Genomic DNA, 19,869 nt, shown 5'->3' on the forward strand with positions numbered 1-19,869 from the left:
CTCCTCCTCCTCCTCCTCCTCTCTCTCCTCTCTCTCCTCCTCTCTCTCCTCCCTCTCCTCCTCCTCTCTCTCCTCCGCTAGCACCTCCTGAATGTGCTATCTCCCCACACTCCAGCGCCTTCATATTCTTCAATCGTTCAGGAGAAAAGGATCTTTACACTGGTAATTACCGCAGGTCGTGTATTTTTTTGTTATTTAGTGTTTTAATTGATCTCCACCTTCATGATTCCGTGTGAAGAAAAATTACACCATACTTCTGAACTTTCTTCATCAAGATAGATGTGTTATATGCCATTCTGTAGAATATTCTAAGTAAAGGAACAATATTTACATGGAAACAAGCAGAAAGAGACCGCGTGCAGTAAAGGCAATTCCCCCCCAACTTTTTACAGAGCAATAAAAACATATTTTTTTTAAAGCATGTTTTAGTCTATTTTTTGGCTAAACAGTTGAGACAGACAATCTCATCATACGTGAGAACAGAACGTACAGCAAGCTTCGATTTTGCTCAATTCCATCTACAATACAATGAAGTTATGCAGTGCTGGAAGTGGACATAGTCACCTGCCAAATGTGTGGCCCCTGTGAGGCTTTTGGGCTCTGACAGATGGGCCCTGGGGAACCATTAAGAGCCACTTTCTCTCTTTTTGAAAGCTGTGACATTTAGAAAAGGCTACATTTCGGAGTGTAATCCACCATTCTTCAGTGTAACCTTTACCAAATAAAGGATTGTGGCTACGCATCATGTGCACTCAGTAATTGGGGACCATATGGAAAAATAACACATGGAGACTGGGTAGTAAACTATATAGACTCAAAAACAACCATGGCAGCTGATAATGTCCTGCAGTGTGTCCAGTTAACTTCACTTGGGCTTTCATTCATTAAATGCATCAAATTAACCTCAAATTTGTCCTTGAAGGAATCCAGCATGTTAAAGAGGTCACGTTTGCTTCATCAAATACAGTAGAAAGCTCATTCAGCTTTCAATTCAATGACAAAATCATCATAACTTAGTATTATTGCTAATTCTATTTTGAACATGGTTGATTTAGGGACACAGAGAGCTATTAAACATTTGAATACATTTCCACGTAAATGTACTTTATTGGTGACTGAGCTGAAAGCTGCTTGGATATATCGCGTTCCCTGGCTTGTTCCACAATAGGGGATTAAATGGATTTATCAGACATATTCAATCTAGGTGTTGATTTTTTTAAATACAAAAATAGCACAATCTGAACCAACAATTGAGGACTGACATTATAACTGACAAGGGGGGAAAAAATCACATTCAGACATAATTTTAAAATGTACAAATTTGACAAACTTTGGACCAAATGGGACGTTCACATTGAACAGTATGGGCCTTCATTTATTTGGATGTTTTGTGCTGTCTTTTCCCCGCTCTGTCATGTTCTGTTTTATTTGTGTGTGTGTGTTTCAGTCAAATTTTGTTAAATGAAAAAACAAAAAAACTTTCTTACTATGAGCGGACTTGCCTCTCCACAGTTCTGACCTGTAACTTGGCCTGGTAGCATCACATGGAGATCGATATTTTTTCATGCCATATTGCGGAACATTCCTGGCAAAGTCATAAGTCTTCATGCCAGACATAATGACTCTTTGTGCGTATGATCTGCACTTTAAATGCTGACGGCCTGTGACTGCTGCTGCTACATGAGTCTTTTATACAGTTTGTGTGTTTGTGTGTGTTGTGTTCATTAGACACAAGTACATCAGTTGTGGCTGTATTTAGCTGTATCTATGTGGCCAATAGATTTCTGATTGTGATGCGCCACATGATTAGCACAACGAATATTTTTATTTCAACTTCTAGCAAACAATGGACACTGACTACAAATGTCTTCCTGTTCTGGATGTGCCATTCTTTTCTTTTGGTGGTTTCAGGGTTCAAGTTGGGGCTTAGTTGAATCCTTCTTTAACCCTGTATATTTTTGTCTTTGCCTGATTTATTTCACTTTAAAATTAAAGCACCTTTGGAACAACTAAGCATTCTCCATCATTACTTTTCCCAGCGATGTTTTCCTCACGTACGTCTGCTGCCAGAGGAACAAGTAGGTCAGAGTGCCCTGGGACCTGTCTGACAGACTTACACATCTCCTCAAGTTTCTCTCGGAGGGGAAAGAGCAGGCAATATTTAGGGCAACAAAAAAATCATCTCACTTAATCTCCATCTTGAAGCGGCTCAAACCTCGGAGCGCGCAAACCACAAACTCTAAAAATAGACAAATAACGTGTGTGCTCAGCGTTGGAATTAGATAAATCACAGGTATATTACAATGATCCATGCAGTGTAAGAGGGATGCACTTTTATTATGTTCAAATATTACATGTAACGTTTAAAGACCAGCTGTTTGAATTTAATACTCACGTTCCACAACAGAAACTACAACAGAGTCTATGGCAGTTAAAACAAGACTAAATCAAAGCAGTGTTTTAAAATAAATCAAAACTATATACACACATTATCTTCCTTTGTTTCTTTTGGATTCAGTGTTTGGCATTCCTACTTCAATTCCTATATCTGCATTTTGTTGTTGTGTATTCCTTGTTGAATATTACAACTTTTTCCGATTTTCTACATTTAATTTGTCTACATTTCATTTTTATTTGTTCCCCAACATTCGTTTAAAGATGCACTATGTCACTTTTCATATGGAGATAGTTGATGTCATTGCTTAGCCTGGGAAGTAAACACTTGTATTTTCATATAGACATGGACTGGAGTATAAACTTGTACATTTACCAACAAAGTAATAGATATTGATTCTAGCAAATAGAGTTAACAGTTCAAGTGGTCAAGTTCATTGATAAAAGTCCACAAATAACGTCTTTTGTGTCAGAAATAAAGAGACACACTAACATTGGAATATATTTTTCCACAATGTGACAATTTGTACAACCAGCTTCTTTCAATGTCAGTGTACCGACCAATGACTAGAATTATTTTATTGTTTGATCTAAAATTGCAGATTGTTTGTCTAAACTCAACATTCTCACTCAACAGATTCCTTTTTAATTCTGTAATAATCACACGATGTCACGACCCTTTTCTCCCTGTGCCAATGTTGAATATGTTGATCTTTTCTGTTCAGTCTCTCTCAACCTGCAGAAAAGTTACACAGCAGCACTTTTAGATCACTTTTAGATCATTAACACTGTAGATAAAGAAGGATTTCCTACAGGGAGGGACGACTCATTCTTTTCAATGTTTGTGTTTAGCCAATGCATTGTAGAAAGCCAAAATGGATTAACACCAGTCAACAGTGTCGTAGCAGAGGAGCTGGGGAGCCGGCTGTGGAAAAGGGACGTTTCAGGGGAGGAAACAAATGGCAGAGACCACAGTTTTGTCTCTGGGAGTCTCCATAGGCAGCGTTCAGTGTGAGTTGATTCATCCTTTACAAAGAGAGCTGGGAGCAAGGCTTTCCCAAACCACCAAACAAATGACTGGCACGGCACATTGGTATTCTGAGGATCAGGCCTCCGGCTTTGTGTTGGAAAACCAACAGTGGAATCACAAACAAGGCTGAGGTACTGAGGCGCTTCACTCCATCACAGAGACTTCCGCCTTTTTCTTCCCTTGTGTTTTATGTGGTCTGTACGTTTAAGTGCACAAACTGAAATGGAAACTGTTGGATGCATCTGCAAAGTGGGGTTTCAGAATGTTAATTAGATAAAAAATACATTTGATAGTTTCAATGGAAGTTAAATAGGCCACCCATAGATCCTTTCTGTCAGCTCACAAAGTTGGAATGTTTGGTGTTTTGTGTAAAACATGGAGCACGACAACAGTATTTGCCAGATGATCAACATGATATATTTTGGACTGGGGGAGGCCATTGAGATATTGAGATACGCTCTCTTATCACTCACATGTAAACAAATTCATCAAGATGAAAGTTGTTCAGTCGAGTCAAGGGCCACACATTGGTCTTTCCGTTGGTCACCAGCCTGGAGAGATGAAGAGACAGAAAAGGGTGAGTGAAACGCATGCCAAATCCATAAAACACCACATTTGAGTTTTAATCTGGTGCTTCGTCTCTGACTAATGTGAAGCCAAACAAGCAACAGAAACATGTCACAGTCATAACTTTTGAGTCCAAACAACTAGTCTCAACAAACAAATCCATGTTAATGCACTGAAAATGTATACAAAAGCTGTGTCCTTAGTTGGCCTGGAGGAGCCTTCAACTTGTTTTCATGGAATGTTGTTCCAGTGTAGCATGAACCGTGTCTATCTGGATGGAGGATGTTCGTGTGGCTTTAGCTTTGTTCAGTATTTCCATTGAATTATGCCCGTGACTTTCCACCTTCAGAAAGTTACATAATGTGCCTTCAAAATATTAAACTATAAACAATTTTTCGCAGATTTTTCTTTGCCTTTTACAGGCATGTCCAATCTACGGCCCGGAGGCTAAATGCGGACCTCAGACCAATTTTTGTTGGTCTTCCTGCTAAGTTGGTTCAAACAACAAAAAGTAGTACTTTTGACTGTAAATTTGGACAAATTCAAGCAAATGATGTTATATCAACCTAACATGAATGTTCCATGAATGAAACAATGCCAAATGCAACATTTCTAATACGACAATGTCAGGTTGATGGGCCCTCTGCTGCGTATAAGTTTCAAAATGCGGCTCTCAGTGAAAAGAAGTTTGGACACCCAAGGCCTTATAGAAGTGCTTTATAGAAATCCCTGCAAAATATTGATATTTTCAAAAACACTCCACAAAATCCGCCCTTTGCTGATATTTACTGCAGCGCTCCTAACCCTGAGCCGTTTAGTCGGGGCTCAAGGTTATTTTCTATTGCGTATGAAATATTAATTCTCCAAATTGCCTCTCTTCATTATTCAATAATAAATGCTGCTTGTCCACATTTATTCTGCAGACTTTAAGCTCCTGTGTGGCTACTGTGAGTGGAGCTATGAATCTTTAATTAAAAAGCCCTTCAATAAATAATGTGTCACGTTATTTATGCATATCATAAGCAGGTTTTGATTTGCTGTGTTTGCTGGGTCCACCTTAGACAGAATTGAAAGTGAAAAATGTGAAAACAAAAATCCTCACTTGTCAGCATTAAAGTATAAACCATAAAATGATTGTTATGAATGGAATGTGAATCATTAAGTCAAAGTATGTGCCAGTTTGCGTTATAAATAGTGGATTGTGCTGTGAAAGGTGAAATTCTAAAATGTTTGAGTGTGTGTGCCATCTCAGCAGGGAAACAGAATATATAGCTCAAGTGACTTGGTAGGTAAAAGTGATGAAGAAAGCAGCACATTTTGTTCAGAGCAGGGTTTTCATTTTTCAGTACATTCCCAGGCTGTATTCAGATTTATTATTATTTTATATACAAGCTTATACATGATAACTAATTAAGCATACAACACTGATGATTAGTCCTCAACATTTGTTATAGACATTATAACAGGTAAATAAAGGTCTTTATTCCTCTGTATTCCTTTGCAGAAATTACACTATAATTTGCCATCAGGAGCAGGATATTAATTGACTGATGATGAGTAATATTTTGTTGATTATGTGATTTATAATAAAACTTAAAATATTGATTTTTAATAATCATAAGGAAAATGTCATGTAATTGGCTCGAGCCATTCCATGGAATGGAACGAGTCTTTGTTCTTGCCATGTTTCTTCTTCTTATTATTATTGTTCTTTCATGGTCATTTTGGCACAACTCGGGCATTTTTGACCCCTGAACATGAAAGTCACACATGGGACATAGACGCGATCCGTCACAACAGTGCCAACTAGTTAAAAAAAGAAAAAAAACTGAAACTCTTAATCTTTGGCCTAGGCACATGAGACTTGGGACAGTGATAGAGCTACCTTTGACCTCTGACCTTTGACAACTAAACAGACCTGGCAGCATCGCTCTATGATAAACAGGAAGTCAGCCATGTTGAATCAAAGTGGCACCGCCACGCTTGACTTTTTTTCCCGTCTGATCGAGCTCAAAACAACACCTTTTACATCTAAAGACATTAAAATTTAATAAATATTCAAAATAATGTTGATATTCTTTACGGTCTCTGCGTAACACGCCCTCAAAAAAGGTTTAATTTCCTGTTTTTTCAAGGACAAGTCACGCCTAATGGAATTGATCTACAGAGCTCATATTTCACTCACTAATGCGTTTTTTGGGTCTGATTGGAAATAGTTAATACCCATGTAACAAATTTACTCTATAGCGCCCCCTACCCATTGTGTGAAAAACTCAACATTGTCTGATTTGAAACTCATGGGTTATATTCTCCTCGAGACGCCATGAAAAAAGTGCATTGCAGATATTGTGTATTTTCACAATTGGCCAGCAGGGGCGCAATTAATGCCTTCCCTTCCTCTTCCTCTTTTATTTTGATGGGACATTTCCTCTTGTGCCGCAGGCTTAGCATTAGCATTAGCATTAGAGTTAGCGTTAGCATTAGCGGCGGGTCTCTGTTGCTAGGTGACGGAGGTACAGGGAGGAGGGAGTGCAGCCAGGTCACCGAGGCTCTCTCTCCCTTTTTCCCTGCTCAAGTCAGTGCAGAAGGTGCCTGGATCGCCTGTGACACTTACAAAATAAAGGCCTCTGTGTTTTATAGATACAGAAGTTTTATTTTGACATAGCCTGACAGTGACAGATGATTGTCTAAAGAATAAAGTCTAAAGAATAAAGTCTAAAGAATAAAGGCCTCTGTGTTTTACAGATACAGAAGGAGTTTTATTTTGACATAGCCTGACAGTGACAGATGATAGCCTAAAGAACTTGTTAAAAGTCCTATGTTTATTTCTGATGTTAAACAAAAATGTTATTGTGACCACACCCCCAGACAAATCCTATATCGTCCTTTGATAATGAAAAGACGCTGAGTCAGCAATTTGGTTCACGTCAAACTTTAACAAACTCCTCCTCTTCTATTCTACCTATGTTGTTAATGTTTGCAGATAATATGATAATATGGATTCCTGATAAAGATGGTCCAGCGCCTCTGTATCGTGCCAGTCAGGCCTCTGGACATGGCTCAGGGGTCAGGTCACCTCCGGATGAGATCGCTCGAAGGTTAGGACCTTGAGGGTTGTTCTATCTCTTTCGGAGCTGATTGTGCTGGAATAAATAAAGATAAACTCAACTCTTTATTCCTTGGTACTTAGAAGTTCCACAACATTCAACTGAAATGCCAACCATCTTTTTAGAACATTTGGGTGGAATGTTATGGGTGTTATGTTATATGATAATATTTAAGTAATTCTGCAGTTTATCGTGTCAAATATAAAGAGTGTGTTTGAAATTGTATGATTCAACTTCAAAACAGAAGTATTGATTCTTGTAGAGCAGTATCCGACACCAGAAATGAGCGCTTAGACTCAAATAGCACATTTTGCACTAAGTAGAAGCACGTTAAAAAGACAAAGAAATTCACACAAAAAATAAAGAAATTAAGAAAATAACAATTACAAGCTCCTTTTTTGTAAATCAAATGTTCCCTTCGTGACAAAACGAGACCACTGTGTCTGCAATAATAATAATAACACATGATTCTATTTCTTGTCAACCCAGGTGTAAGCAGCGCTCTGATTGGCTGTGCTTGGGTGGTCCATCCCAGCTTCAATGGAAAAGCCGCAGAGAGAGCCACGGACGAGTTAGAGATTGAAATAATTTAACCTTTAATGGTTTGAACACCAGATACCCCAACGTTATTGTTTTTCATGAATCATTTTCGGATCCTTCTATATTCTTACAAAAAGTATGCACAGTCTTCCATCGACCATCAACATCATCATCTGTGTCTTTTAAATGAAATACAGCGCCTCAGTTTCTGTCCACATCCTCCCACAGCTAAAGCACAACAGGATGGTGGTAATATGACATGGGACAACAGGGAAATAATAACAGTAATTAAGTGAAGGCTGGAGGACCCCCACGGCCCCCCCACACACCACAGCCTCTGACCTGCTCTGCCTCGCCACAAATGACACAGTTATATGGTGTGACATGCAGAACGGCACATTGTGATGATTGCTTTACAGTTTGTGCGTCACTGAGAACCAATAGTCTTGAATTTGTTGAAATTGATTCAGCTGGATTTTCAAAGACGCTCATTTTGATGATGTACAAAAGATATTTAATCTCAGTAGACCTTTTCTACACTTTCTACTTTGATCACTCCTGGACAAATGAGGGATTACACCGAGTTTGAATCAAATCAAATCAAATCAATTTATTTTTGTAAGGCCCAAAATCACAACAACAGTTGCCTCTGAGGGCCACAGGGAGAAATGAATCAACAATGTCTGTGGTGGCGATGGAGTCAGACAATGTCTGTGGTGGCGATGAAGTCAGACAATGTCTGTGGTGGCGAGGGACGATGTCTGCCGCCAGGCAGATGAGGGACCGACTGAGGCGAACTGGAGCCACTCTTCAGGCAGATGAGGGACCGTCCACACAGGGCAGGGACCACTTCACCAGGGAAGGGGCATCTGGGTCCACAGGTCCTCAGGAGTGAGAGAAAGAAAAGAAGGCGGTGAACAGTTTGCAAGTGGAATCAAAAAATAAATATTGTTTGATAGCATAAGTAGTCAGAAGAAGAAGAGGACAGTGCTCAAGCTGTCATACTTCCCCCAGCATAGTTACTCCTAGGGCAGCGTAGCTGAAGCTGTGGGTTTATGTTTCTGTTCCTAACTACTCTGACCATAAGCGATTTCGAAGAGGAACGTTTTAAGCCTGGACTTAAATGAAGAGACTGTGTCAGCATATTTAACATGGGTCGGGAGCTGATTCCATAACACAGGAGCTTGGTAGCTAAACGCTCTACCTCCTACAGTACTTTTAGAGACTCTTGGCACCACCAGAAGGCCGGCATTCTGAGAGCGAAGAGCTCTGTTTGGATGATATGGTTCTATAGCATCTTTGAGGTAGGATGGGGCCATGTCATTTATGGCTTTGTAGGTCAAGAGTAGAATTTTGAATTTGATTCTAGACTCGACGGGGAGCCAGTGAAGAGACTTCAGCACCGGCGTAATGTGCTCTCTTCTTTTTGTTCCTGTTAGTAATCTTGCTGCTGCATTTTGAACCAGTTGAAAGCTTTTTATGGAGCTTTTAGGACACGCTGCAAGCAGGGAGTTACAGTAGTCTAATCTAGTCGTTACAAATGCATGGATACGTTTTTCGGCATCACTTTTAGGCAGGATTCTTCTGATGTCACTTCCAGTCCATCTGTCTGTATCCTCCAGTTGTGTAGGAAGGTATTTATGAGTCTCCAATAAAGAGGAATAACATAAGAATATGCCATAAACAATAGCCCTCTCTTGTCCATGTGACTGTATGCAAACAGCAGCAAAGGCTACGGCAAAGACAAATACCAGTACAAGACACTATGATGAAGAACCTTGTTTACAGCTTGGCACTGTGGCTTTTGCGTCTGCACAGTTGTGATTGTCAGGTTATAAAGTAATTGGTTGTCTCCATTACTGCCTTGATGTTTATGGATCTCACTACTGTTAGTCCTCTGTTTTAATCAGACGTTACTTTGTGAGATTGGTTGTACCGTTGAATTTCCCTTTGGCTATTTTTATCCCACGTTCCACTTTCCAAAATGCACTAGATGATGTTCTTTCAATGGCCAGCCATGGTCACTGCAAATGTGAGATTTTTGGACAAGGCAAAATGGACTCAAGAATGATACTGTAACTGCACTAATGTGATTATAGCATACCTTTCTGTGCTCTTGTAGAATAGTGGTCTACATGCTCACAACATACTATCCATATATGAACCATAGTAGAGAAGGGAGCACTTATAATTCATCTTATCATCATATTTAGCCTCTCTGTGTGTTGCCAAACCTTTGCACCTGTGATCTAAATTTGAATACTTGATGGCTTAGGCTTTAGAGGACTGGATTTAATTATCACATATTTGCTTTCCCCCCTTCTTCTTTTGTTTTTTTTTTTACACACATTCATATACAACTCCAAATTACCTATTGTATTACAGTAGAAACAATACAGCCAATTATGGGCATATACCTAAAAAACCGTTGATAACTGTATTCTTCAATAATGGATTTTAAAGGATAGTACTTTTGCGCCCTCTAGTGGGTAGAATTTAACCTACTCAGGAGAACAACTACGGAGTGAAAAATGCCTTTAAGTCTCGTCATTATTATTTAGGCAAATGTAAGCTTTGAATTCAGCATCTTGAAGATTTGAGTTCAGCATTTGTGAACGCAAACACATCTGATGGTCAGGTTTTATCAGGGTTGTGAGATGCCAATAGAACTTGAAGCCAAACTATTCTGTCTGCCTGTGAAAGTGGGGCCCCTCGTGCTCTCGTGTTCCCCGGGTAGGAAATCATTTCATTGCACATTCCGCAAAGAAAACACTTTACATTCACATTCTCCCACATCTTATATCTTTCATCTCCGTTATATCCACTAGTGTTAAAGAAAATCCTGCTTAACTCCGCTGTAATCGCGTGGACCGCGCTCAGGACGCGGGGGCGCGCACGGGAGGCGCACTATTATGCGCTCGTCGTTGTTTACGTCGCTGGCCTGGACACAGCGAGGGAAAACTCGGTTGCGAGGTAATCGGGCTCTTCTTCTCTGTCTGGTGCAGTATCAGTTCTTTCCGCCACGACGCCAGAATGAACGCAAAGCAGAGCTTGAGATAACGGAAGCCCGTTTACGTGAACACAGGCCTCATCCGCGCTGCAGAGCGGCTCTGCGGCTTTACCGATGCTCATTCATTCACTGGATTGTAGAAAAGAGAGACTTTGGATCCCTCTGGTCTCTCCTTTGGTCAGTGCGTGTCCAGCATCTGTTTGTGAGCTTGTGGCGTGTACATTCATACATGACACCAGCTTTAGCTCGTGGTGAAGGACATTTGATATCCCCAATGCTACTGGCCACTTCTAAACAACCACTGTCAGAAGAAGTGATTGCACTTTGAAGAAGTGTCCAGGCGTTCACACTAATGTGTTTAATGACCATGTTTCACCTGTCCACATGTTGTTTTGTCCTTTGTCCTTTGACATTTGCTTGTTTCTATTTCTAGGCTCATGTCTGAGTTCCCTCCTGTGTCCAGGCTTCAACAGCAGCCACACATAGAGCTGCTATTCTGTCCATTCAAGTCCATGGACTGGCAACCTAATCAGGACTACAGGATACACAATTAAGACCACTCTCTTTTCATATCACATTTTGAACCTTTGTACTTTTGAAACCATGGGATCCAATGGCTATGGCTACTATCGAGTGGTCATTTTCTTCAGTATGTTCATGGGCTACTCCCTGTACTTCTTCAACAGAAAGACTTTCTCCTTTGTTATGCCGTCTGTGATGGAAGAAATCGAGCTAGACAAGGAGGACTTGGGTAAGAAGTAGACAATGGTTGTGGATAAAGATATTCAGTCCCCAAGACTTTTCACAATAGTAGTTCTTGCTTTGATCTTCTTGCATGATGATTAGCCCCGAAAAACTAAAATCCTTTATTCTAGATTAGTGACAATAAGTATTGCTAAATGTAGTAATGAATTGAGCCCTCCGCTCACATTTGAACTGTAACATTGCTTTTTGTGTTGCCAGGTCTGATCGCCAGCAGCCAAACCATGGCCTATGCCATCAGTAAGTTCATCAGTGGAGTCATGTCAGACCAGATCAGTGCCCGCTGGCTCTTCTCCATCGGGCTGTTTCTGGTTGGGAGCATCAACATCGTGTTCTCCTGGTCCTCCACTGTGACCATGTTCTCTCTCCTCTGGTTTATCAATGGTCTGGGTCAAGGTTGTGGGTGGCCTCCATGTGGAAAAGTGCTGCGCAAGGTAACAACACAATGTCTCACAAGACAATGTCTCACAACACAATGTCTCACAAGACAATGTCTCACAACACAATGTCTCACAAGACAATGTCTCACAACACAATGTCTCACAAGACAATGTCTCACAACACAATGTCTCAACACAATGTCTCACAACACAATGTCTCACAAGACAATGTCTCACAAGACAATGTCTCACAACACAATGTCTCACAAGACAATGTCTCACAAGACAATGTCTCACAACACAATGTCTTACAAACCAATGTCTCAACACAATGTCTCACAACACAATGTCTCACAACACAATGTCTCACAACACAATGTCTCACAACACAATGTCTCACAACACAATGTCTCACAACACAATGTCTCAACACAATGTCTCAACACAATGTCTCACAACACAATGTCTCACAACACAATGTCTCACAAGACAATGTCTCACAAGACAATGTCTCACAACACAATGTCTCACAACACAATGTCTCACAACACAATGTCTCACAACACAATGTCTCACAACACAATGTCTCACAACACAATGTCTCACAACACAATGTCTCAACACAATGTCTCACAACACAATGTCTCACAACACAATGTCTCACAACACAATGTCTCACAACACAATGTCTCACAACACAATGTCTCACAACACAATGTCTCAACACAATGTCTCACAACACAATGTCTCACAACACAATGTCTCAACACAATGTCTCACAACACAATGTCTCACAACACAATGTCTCACAAACCAATGTCTCACAAACCAATGTCTCACAACACAATGTCTCACAAGACAATGTCTCACAAGACAATGTCTCACAACACAATGTCTCACAACACAATGTCTCACAACACAATGTCTCACAAACCAATGTCTCACAACACAATGTCTCACAAGACAATGTCTCACAACACAATGTCTCACAAGACAATGTCTCACAACACAATGTCTCAACACAATGTCTCACAACACAATGTCTCACAAGACAATGTCTCACAAGACAATGTCTCACAACACAATGTCTCACAACACAATGTCTCACAACACAATGTCTCACAAGACAATGTCTCACAACACAATGTCTCAACACAATGTCTCACAACACAATGTCTCACAACACAATGTCTCACAACACAATGTCTCACAACACAATGTCTCACAAGACAATGTCTCACAACACAATGTCTCACAACACAATGTCTCACAACACAATGTCTCACAACACAATGTCTCACAACACAATGTCTCACAACACAATGTCTCACAAACCAATGTCTCACAACACAATGTCTCACAACACAATGTCTCACAACACAATGTCTTACAAACCAATGTCTCAACACAATGTCTCACAACACAATGTCTCACAACACAATGTCTCACAACACAATGTCTCACAACACAATGTCTCACAACACAATGTCTCACAACACAATGTCTCACAAACCAATGTCTCACAACACAATGTCTCACAAACCAATGTCTCACAACACAATGTCTCACAACACAATGTCTCACAACACAATGTCTCACAAACCAATGTCTCACAAACCAATGTCTCACAACACAATGTCTCACAACACAATGTCTTAACACAATGTCTCACAACACAATGTCTCACAACACAATGTCTCACAACACAATGTCTCACAACACAATGTCTCACAACACAATGTCTCACAACACAATGTCTCACAACACAATGTCTCACAAACCAATGTCTCACAACACAATGTCTCACAAACCAATGTCTCACAACACAATGTCTCACAAACCAATGTCTCACAACACAATGTCTCAACACAATGTCTCACAACACAATGTCTCACAACACAATGTCTCACAAACCAATGTCTCACAAACCAATGTCTCACAACACAATGTCTCACAAGACAATGTCTCACAAGACAATGTCTCACAACACAATGTCTCACAACACAATGTCTCACAACACAATGTCTCACAAACCAATGTCTCACAACACAATGTCTCACAACACAATGTCGGACAATGCCAAAATGAATAAAAATTATTTAGCAATGTAAAGAATTTGATCATATTTGAACATGTATTTATGTAGTATGCAGATAATGTAGTCTCTCTACAGAATAAAGAATAAAAAAGGTGGCAGGTGCAGAGTTCTAAAGGGCATCCGGATACACACAAATGTATTTATAGTGGTTCCTCAGGAGAACTAGGACTTTTCCTTCCTGAAACAATCATAAAACGGAGATAAAACAAAGGAATAGAATACTAGATACTTTAGTTTACACTGCATTCCCATTTATTGTAGGTCTTAGTTCTCACGCTGGTAAGTTTAGTTTTATGGAGGTTACAGGTTGCTCCCTCAAGTACGGACTGTGAAGTATGTTTGGCTGACCTTAGCAGTAATTATATCATTTGAGGGTTTGGCAGTGGTGGGGTTTGTTGCTACTACAGAGGTTACGTACCAAAGATTCTCCCGTGATGCGTTTCTCCCGTGTCTTCTGTTCAGTGGTCCGAGCCGTCTCAGTTCGGAACGTGGTGGTCAGTGTTGTCCTGCAGTATGAATCTAGCAGGCAGTCTGGGGCCTCTGCTGGTCACTGTCCTGCTGCAGTACTACGACTGGAGAACCATCCTCTCCATGTCGGGCATTTTCTGTGCAGCCTTCTCTTTCCTGTGCATGGCGTTTGTGAAGAATGAACCCAAAGACGTGGGTTTGAAGAGCATTGAGCCAACAACCAAGAAGAAGGGAGGTGAGGACATGATAGTTTAAGTATAGAGAAAGTGGATACTCCAGTACGCACATTCTCTGGTCTATGCAAAAGTAACGTCAAACTCAGGGTTAATTGTACAGTTCATTTAATAAAGTGCAGAGTCTAGACACAGATGTAGACGATCGTGCACAGTCGTATAATTGTTGTCTTCTTTCACAAAATACTCTTTAATTCCCTTATTACACCTCTACAGGAAATTGTGAAAGCACTCTTAAGGAATTCCTCCTCTCTCCTTTCCTGTGGGTGCTGTCCCTTGGGTACTTGGTAGTGTTTGGGGTCAAAACTGCTGCTACTGAGTGGGGCCAACTATTCCTTATGCAGGAAAAAGGCCAGACTGCTCTAATGGGTAAGAATTGATCCTGCATTTGGCTCAGTATTACTGAAGCTAGGCTGTATGTACTGTATAAATGACCCCATGTGTCCACAGGCAGTAGCTACATGAGTGCGCTGGAGATGGGCGGGCTTGTGGGCAGTCTTGTGTCGGGGTTAGTTTCAGACAGAGCTGTTGCACGGGTAAGATACTGCGTTTGAGAAATGTCTTGTTTCTGCTCATCCACTATGAATATGCTCTGTTTAAATTGTACTAGCAAGGCTTGAGTACCCATGGCAACCCTCGCCATGGTCTGCTTATCCTCATGATGGCTGGGATGTATGTGTCCATGCACCTCCTCAGAGTCACTGTCACACCGGAGATGCCACAGGTACAGTAATCGTCAGTTATTGCAGTAGTTGTTATTGCACTTGGAAGTCTTGTGGTTAATGTTTTTTGATGTCCTGTTTTTCTTTTCCAGGAGTTGCCACTTTGGTTTCAACTTATTCATCCTGTCTCATTGTTAAGCGGCATTTCAGAAAAAGAGGTTTGATATTTATTTTACAGTGTGATGAAGATAAGTTCAGCTGTGTTAAAAATGCTCTAATATTTGTCCACAGATCTGGATATTGCTCCTTGGGGCCTTGTTTGGATTTTGTTCATATGGACCGGTAGCCTTGTTTGGTGTGATCGCCAGTGAAAGTGCTCCCTCCAACTTATGTGGAACCTCTCATGCCGTTGTTGCTCTGATGGCCAATGGTAAAATGTGAAGTATTGGTTAAAATGCGTGGCAGCACATTTCCCTTGTAAGTAACACGCTCTCCCTTTGTCACAGTCGGGGCTTTTATGGCGGGACTTCCCTTCAGCAGAGTGGCCAAACAGCACAGTTGGGACACGGCCTTCTGGGTGGCTGAGGTAACAATGGGTGTTGCAACTGTTGGGTTCTTCCTTGTCCGCAACATGCGCACCAAAATGGGTCGAATTGCTGAGAAGACTGAGTGAAATTATGAGTAATACACACGCATGTGATGTAAAGATTACATGGTCCAGAGCTGCTACAAGGAGCACTTGTTTGTACTCTTAAAGCATTCTAACATTTATGTTATTAAGTGTAATTAATAGAATGTTAGACAACTAGTCTGTACTTTACCATACCTCACACAGTGTATTAAGACTTTTCACTCAAAACTGCTGTATTTTTTTAAATTGTAATAAGAAATGTAAACACTACAGATACTTTCTAGTTGGCACAGGATGTACTTTATTTTGTTCAGATCAGATATTTAATTGTGCTTTTAAGACATTTTTAAATATCTTTATCTATGTGCACTTAACTAGTTAAAACACAATAAATGTATATCAAAGCCACATTCACCGTTTGGATCATTGGCATCTGAATCCTCAAACAAACTCTAAAGGTGATGACCATTCATGTTGAAAGCAAACTGATTTCCAATGAAAACTCATGTAGGATTGTAGACTTTAGTTAAATTGTATAAACATGTTCAAACCGTGTGTCTAGTGTATAAACACAAGACTCTGGGTTTTAGGTTCTGAATGGTCACAACCTAAACTCAGCCCCTGCACCAATCACGAAGCAGTGCTCGCGCAGCCTTTGCAGCTCAGAGGGAATCAGGATGTTTTTTCTCACGGCATGATTTTGTTTTCTCTGCAGACTAGTTCTTTAAACTATGAGAGCACAGGCTACATTTCCTCCACTTAAATCATGGAATCATTTAATAGGTTTCAGAGTTGAAACTGTCCATGGTTCTGAACTGCTTGTTTAGTTATAAATTTGTGGATATCTGTAATAGTATCCGTCAGACACGTTTCGACTGGCTCTGGTCCCCCAGACTGGATGTACTCGCTTTACACATTACTACTACCAGTACTCTAAACTGACCTGCCTTGAAGCATTTCTACTATGACGCTGCATAGAGAGAAGACGTAAGCACTTGTTCACAGCAGCTATACAGATTTATTGCGATGCTATCACAGAACAGAGACACAATCCACACAGGTGATGCACAGTTCTGACAGAGAGCTCCAGCACTATTATTTTAGCTTTATTGACCAAATCATTAAGAAACTGCATGAGTACAATAGTTAACATAGAGGAACAAAGCTTACAAACATTCTAAAACACTGTTTCTTCATTATAAACAACAAAACAATGAGTTGCCCTTTGTCCATCCCCTCCCCAAAACAGATTACATACACTGTCCCTTATAAAGCATATGGAATGTAGTCCTCTCAGGAAAGCTCTTCCCGCTGATGCCCAGCTCCTGTAACCGATGTGTTGCATTGACACTGTAACCTGCCCACTCCCTCCCCTCCTTCACATTTAAAACTGAAATGAAAACCACTGCTAGTAACGAGAACTGCAAGTTTTATGGCGTTGAAAAACTGGGGGAGTTGATGAAATTCCCGTCTCCAAATTTACTTTTTTCTTTCATTAAAAAAAAGTGTTCTCTATAATCCAACTACTAAAAAACCTGTATTTAGAAAATAGTTGATAAAAATATTCCCCTGAATTGTACAAGAAAAGAGGTACAGGGAGCACTGGTAAAAGATGTGGTTTGAGTGATGTTATTCATCTGCATCATCTTTCTGTTCTGCGCCTGCAGCTGGTGCCTGGAGAAGAACATAAAACTGATTATTAGATTAACTATAAATGAATGATTCGCCTGCATCTCAGACGAGCCTCACCTCATCTTCAGCTTTGGCTTCTCCGTTCTCTGCGGGGGCATCGGCCTCTTTCTCTTCAGGCTTGGCCTTCTCAACTTCCTTGGTTTTCTTGGGCTTAGCAGCGGCCTTCTTTACACAAACAGTACACGCTTTTAGAAAACTGGAATAGGCTAAAGACAAATGCTAATGCAAGTGTATTAAAATGCACCAACCTTTGGCTTAGCTTTAGGCTCTGCCGTAGGAGGTTCAGGTCTCTAGAGAAAGGAAAATTAAATGAAAAGCATTAACTTTTGCATATAGCATCATAATAATAATCTTTTAATATCTGATTATACTTACACTCACATCTTTCAACCTGAGAGACCTCCTCTTGGGCTGCAAGATCAGAGAAGAGAAATTGGTTACATCCCGCGCCCTTTGCTGCCCCCTAGCGGCACCACAGTGCATCTGAGAGCGTGCAGAGAAATACTGTAAATGCATGAACGTTAATTACATTTCTTACCTCTGACTCGCCTCCTGCAGCTGCCTGAAAAACAGTCAAAGACAACAGTGTTAGGCTCTTTTACGTAACTCACAGAACCCGGGGCATGTTTGGGTGAATAACGTCATCTAAATGTGGCGTTTCCACTGATTTCACGCGGGCCACAGTGGCTGGAACAGTGTGATTAAACACGCTACAGTCATCAGCCTGTGCGGAGCGGGGCCATCACTCTCTATAGTCTGCCCTTGGCGCAGTCCCGCAGCCGCTTAGACGCTGCGCACACTTCCTGCTCGGCCCCTGCTCTCGGGGCCCATGCGGGGGGCTCCTCCTCCTCGGACAGTCATCACCGCCGGTAATAAACGGGACTGCATGAGGAGGGAGTGAAAAAAAAGAGCAGCAGGAGTGTTCCCGCCACTGGTTTGAAAAAGAGCCATGTCGATCTGCAGCAGAATCTCCGAGAGCCCAGCAACAGGAGCGGCCTGTGCTGACGGAGAGTCGCCATTGCATAACCTGCAGTGGCCTGGGCTGCAGCAGAAGGGCACACGCCGAGCACGACGCAAGAACAATGCACATGCACAGACCTGTAAACAATAACGCCATTATCCACGCGCTTTCACTGCATAAGTGAAGGTATGTTGCAATGGAAGGGACATTGCAAAAATCCATGAGCAACGTCAATCAATAAAAAAAAGGGGCGGATAAATAAAAAACAACGAAATGCGTGTTTGTCATTCGAGAAACTACCGCGAGAGACGGCACCATTTGAAACAATCAATAAACCGCCAACTTTCTCTGCAGAAAAGCGACCGTTGATACGCGAGGGTTAACGATACTTTTCCACGCTACGCGGCCAGAACGTGAATGCATAAAAAAGCATGCAATAATACGTCTGTGTGCACGACATAAAGGACTAAAAAGGTCCTGGAACAAAGATAATCAGTGCACGAGATAAGACCGCGAGCAGCCGCTTGGCCAAATCAAAACAGACGCTACGCGGCGGTTCCACACGACAACAGCCCGGCTCGTGCAGCAGAAGCTGCTCACGCGAGGGAAACACGCAAACACGACTATATTCTACAACATTCTCCCTTTATACACGACAACCGCGTCGTTTACACTCTCTGTTACCGGAGGAAAAAGACGGTGTTACTCACTTTGCTCCTTTTCGGCATGGTCGGTCTGTGTGGACGCTTTGTAAAAAAGGAAAAGCGCGCTCAGTTAGTGGGATTGTGGAAAAGTGAGCGCTATAAAGAGTACAGTGTAATACAGGCTGTAACACGGCTGTAACAGGCTCAGCTAATGTTCCATTGGAAGGAAAACTAGCTCAAACCGGATTGGATTCTCCCCCTCCCTCCTCATTCAAACTGTTATAGTCCCTGTGTGATTGACGGGCCTATGGCCCGCCCACACACACCGCTGATTGGCTGAAACAGGCGTCAGCGATACAATTTCAAACAGTGGCTGTTACCTGTGTGGGTGCGTTACACGTCACTCATCTGAGGTGGAGGACTGTTTGTCTTCTCTGCAGCCATCTGCTCTAAAGACCTAAATGTCCAGGCCTTTCTCCTCGCCCTGGCGTGGCCGTGTATGTTTTGCATTTGATGCAAATTCAATGTGTTTTAAAGAAACGAATTCAAACACAAGATATTCCTCCGCCCGAGATGGACCTAAATAAATGATGAGTGCGGGAGGGACGTGCCGCGGAGGAAAGCCTTTGTATTTGAGCTCGGGGAAAATGGCGACACCGTGTGTGTAGTGCATCTTATTATAGCCACCAC

At 41.4% G+C, this 19,869-nt stretch overlaps 2 protein-coding genes across 3 annotated transcripts; one reads left to right on the forward strand and one right to left on the reverse strand.

Moving 5' to 3' along the window:
* Window positions 1-11,060: 11,060 nt before the first annotated feature.
* slc37a4b (solute carrier family 37 member 4b) lies at window positions 11,061-16,019 on the forward strand. Its single transcript, XM_072446730.1, has 9 exons — window positions 11,061-11,399; window positions 11,612-11,844; window positions 14,351-14,591; window positions 14,806-14,958; window positions 15,040-15,125; window positions 15,200-15,313; window positions 15,404-15,469; window positions 15,543-15,681; window positions 15,758-16,019. Exons 1-9 carry the CDS (start codon window positions 11,252-11,254, stop codon window positions 15,922-15,924), a joined length of 1,347 nt encoding a protein of 448 aa, XP_072302831.1. The 5' UTR covers window positions 11,061-11,251; the 3' UTR covers window positions 15,925-16,019.
* Window positions 16,020-16,877: 858 nt separating this feature from the next.
* Window positions 16,878-19,446, reverse strand: hmgn1b (high mobility group nucleosome binding domain 1b). 2 transcript variants are annotated; one of them, XM_072446733.1, is made up of 6 exons: window positions 19,246-19,446; window positions 18,113-18,136; window positions 17,956-17,985; window positions 17,823-17,864; window positions 17,632-17,739; window positions 16,878-17,556 (listed from the first exon to the last, which is right to left on the reverse strand). In XM_072446733.1, exons 1-6 carry the CDS (start codon window positions 19,261-19,263, stop codon window positions 17,512-17,514), a joined length of 267 nt encoding a protein of 88 aa, XP_072302834.1. In that variant the 5' UTR covers window positions 19,264-19,446; the 3' UTR covers window positions 16,878-17,511. The 2 variants fall into 2 exon arrangements, with proteins under 2 accessions (XP_072302834.1, XP_072302833.1); XM_072446732.1 differs by having other exon boundaries at window positions 17,950-17,985; window positions 19,246-19,445.
* Between the last annotated feature and the right edge of the window lie 423 nt (window positions 19,447-19,869).

The sequence above is a fragment of the Eucyclogobius newberryi genome, unplaced genomic scaffold (assembly GCF_026437365.1).
Source record: "Eucyclogobius newberryi isolate DKJ021-1_F unplaced genomic scaffold, fEucNew1.0.hap1 SCAF_15, whole genome shotgun sequence".
In the NCBI taxonomy this organism is placed as follows: Eukaryota; Metazoa; Chordata; class Actinopteri; order Gobiiformes; family Gobiidae; genus Eucyclogobius; species Eucyclogobius newberryi.

Bases quoted from the DNA above. Each gene is read 5' to 3' on its own strand.
- slc37a4b (XM_072446730.1), top strand. From the start codon at position 11,252: ATGGGATCCAATGGCTATGGCTACTATCGAGTGGTCATTTTCTTCAGT. The intron at 14,592-14,805 runs GTGAGGACATGA...ACACCTCTACAG, and splicing joins AACAACCAAGAAGAAGGGAG to GAAATTGTGAAAGCACTCTT. The intron at 15,314-15,403 runs GTACAGTAATCG...TTTCTTTTCCAG, and splicing joins TCACACCGGAGATGCCACAG to GAGTTGCCACTTTGGTTTCA.
- hmgn1b (XM_072446732.1), bottom strand. The intron at 17,986-18,112 runs GTAAGAAATGTA...CTGATCTTGCAG, and splicing joins CTGCAGGAGGCGAGTCAGAG to CCCAAGAGGAGGTCTCTCAG. The intron at 17,865-17,949 runs GTAAGTATAATC...TCCTTTCTCTAG, and splicing joins TCAGGTTGAAAGATGTGAGT to AGACCTGAACCTCCTACGGC.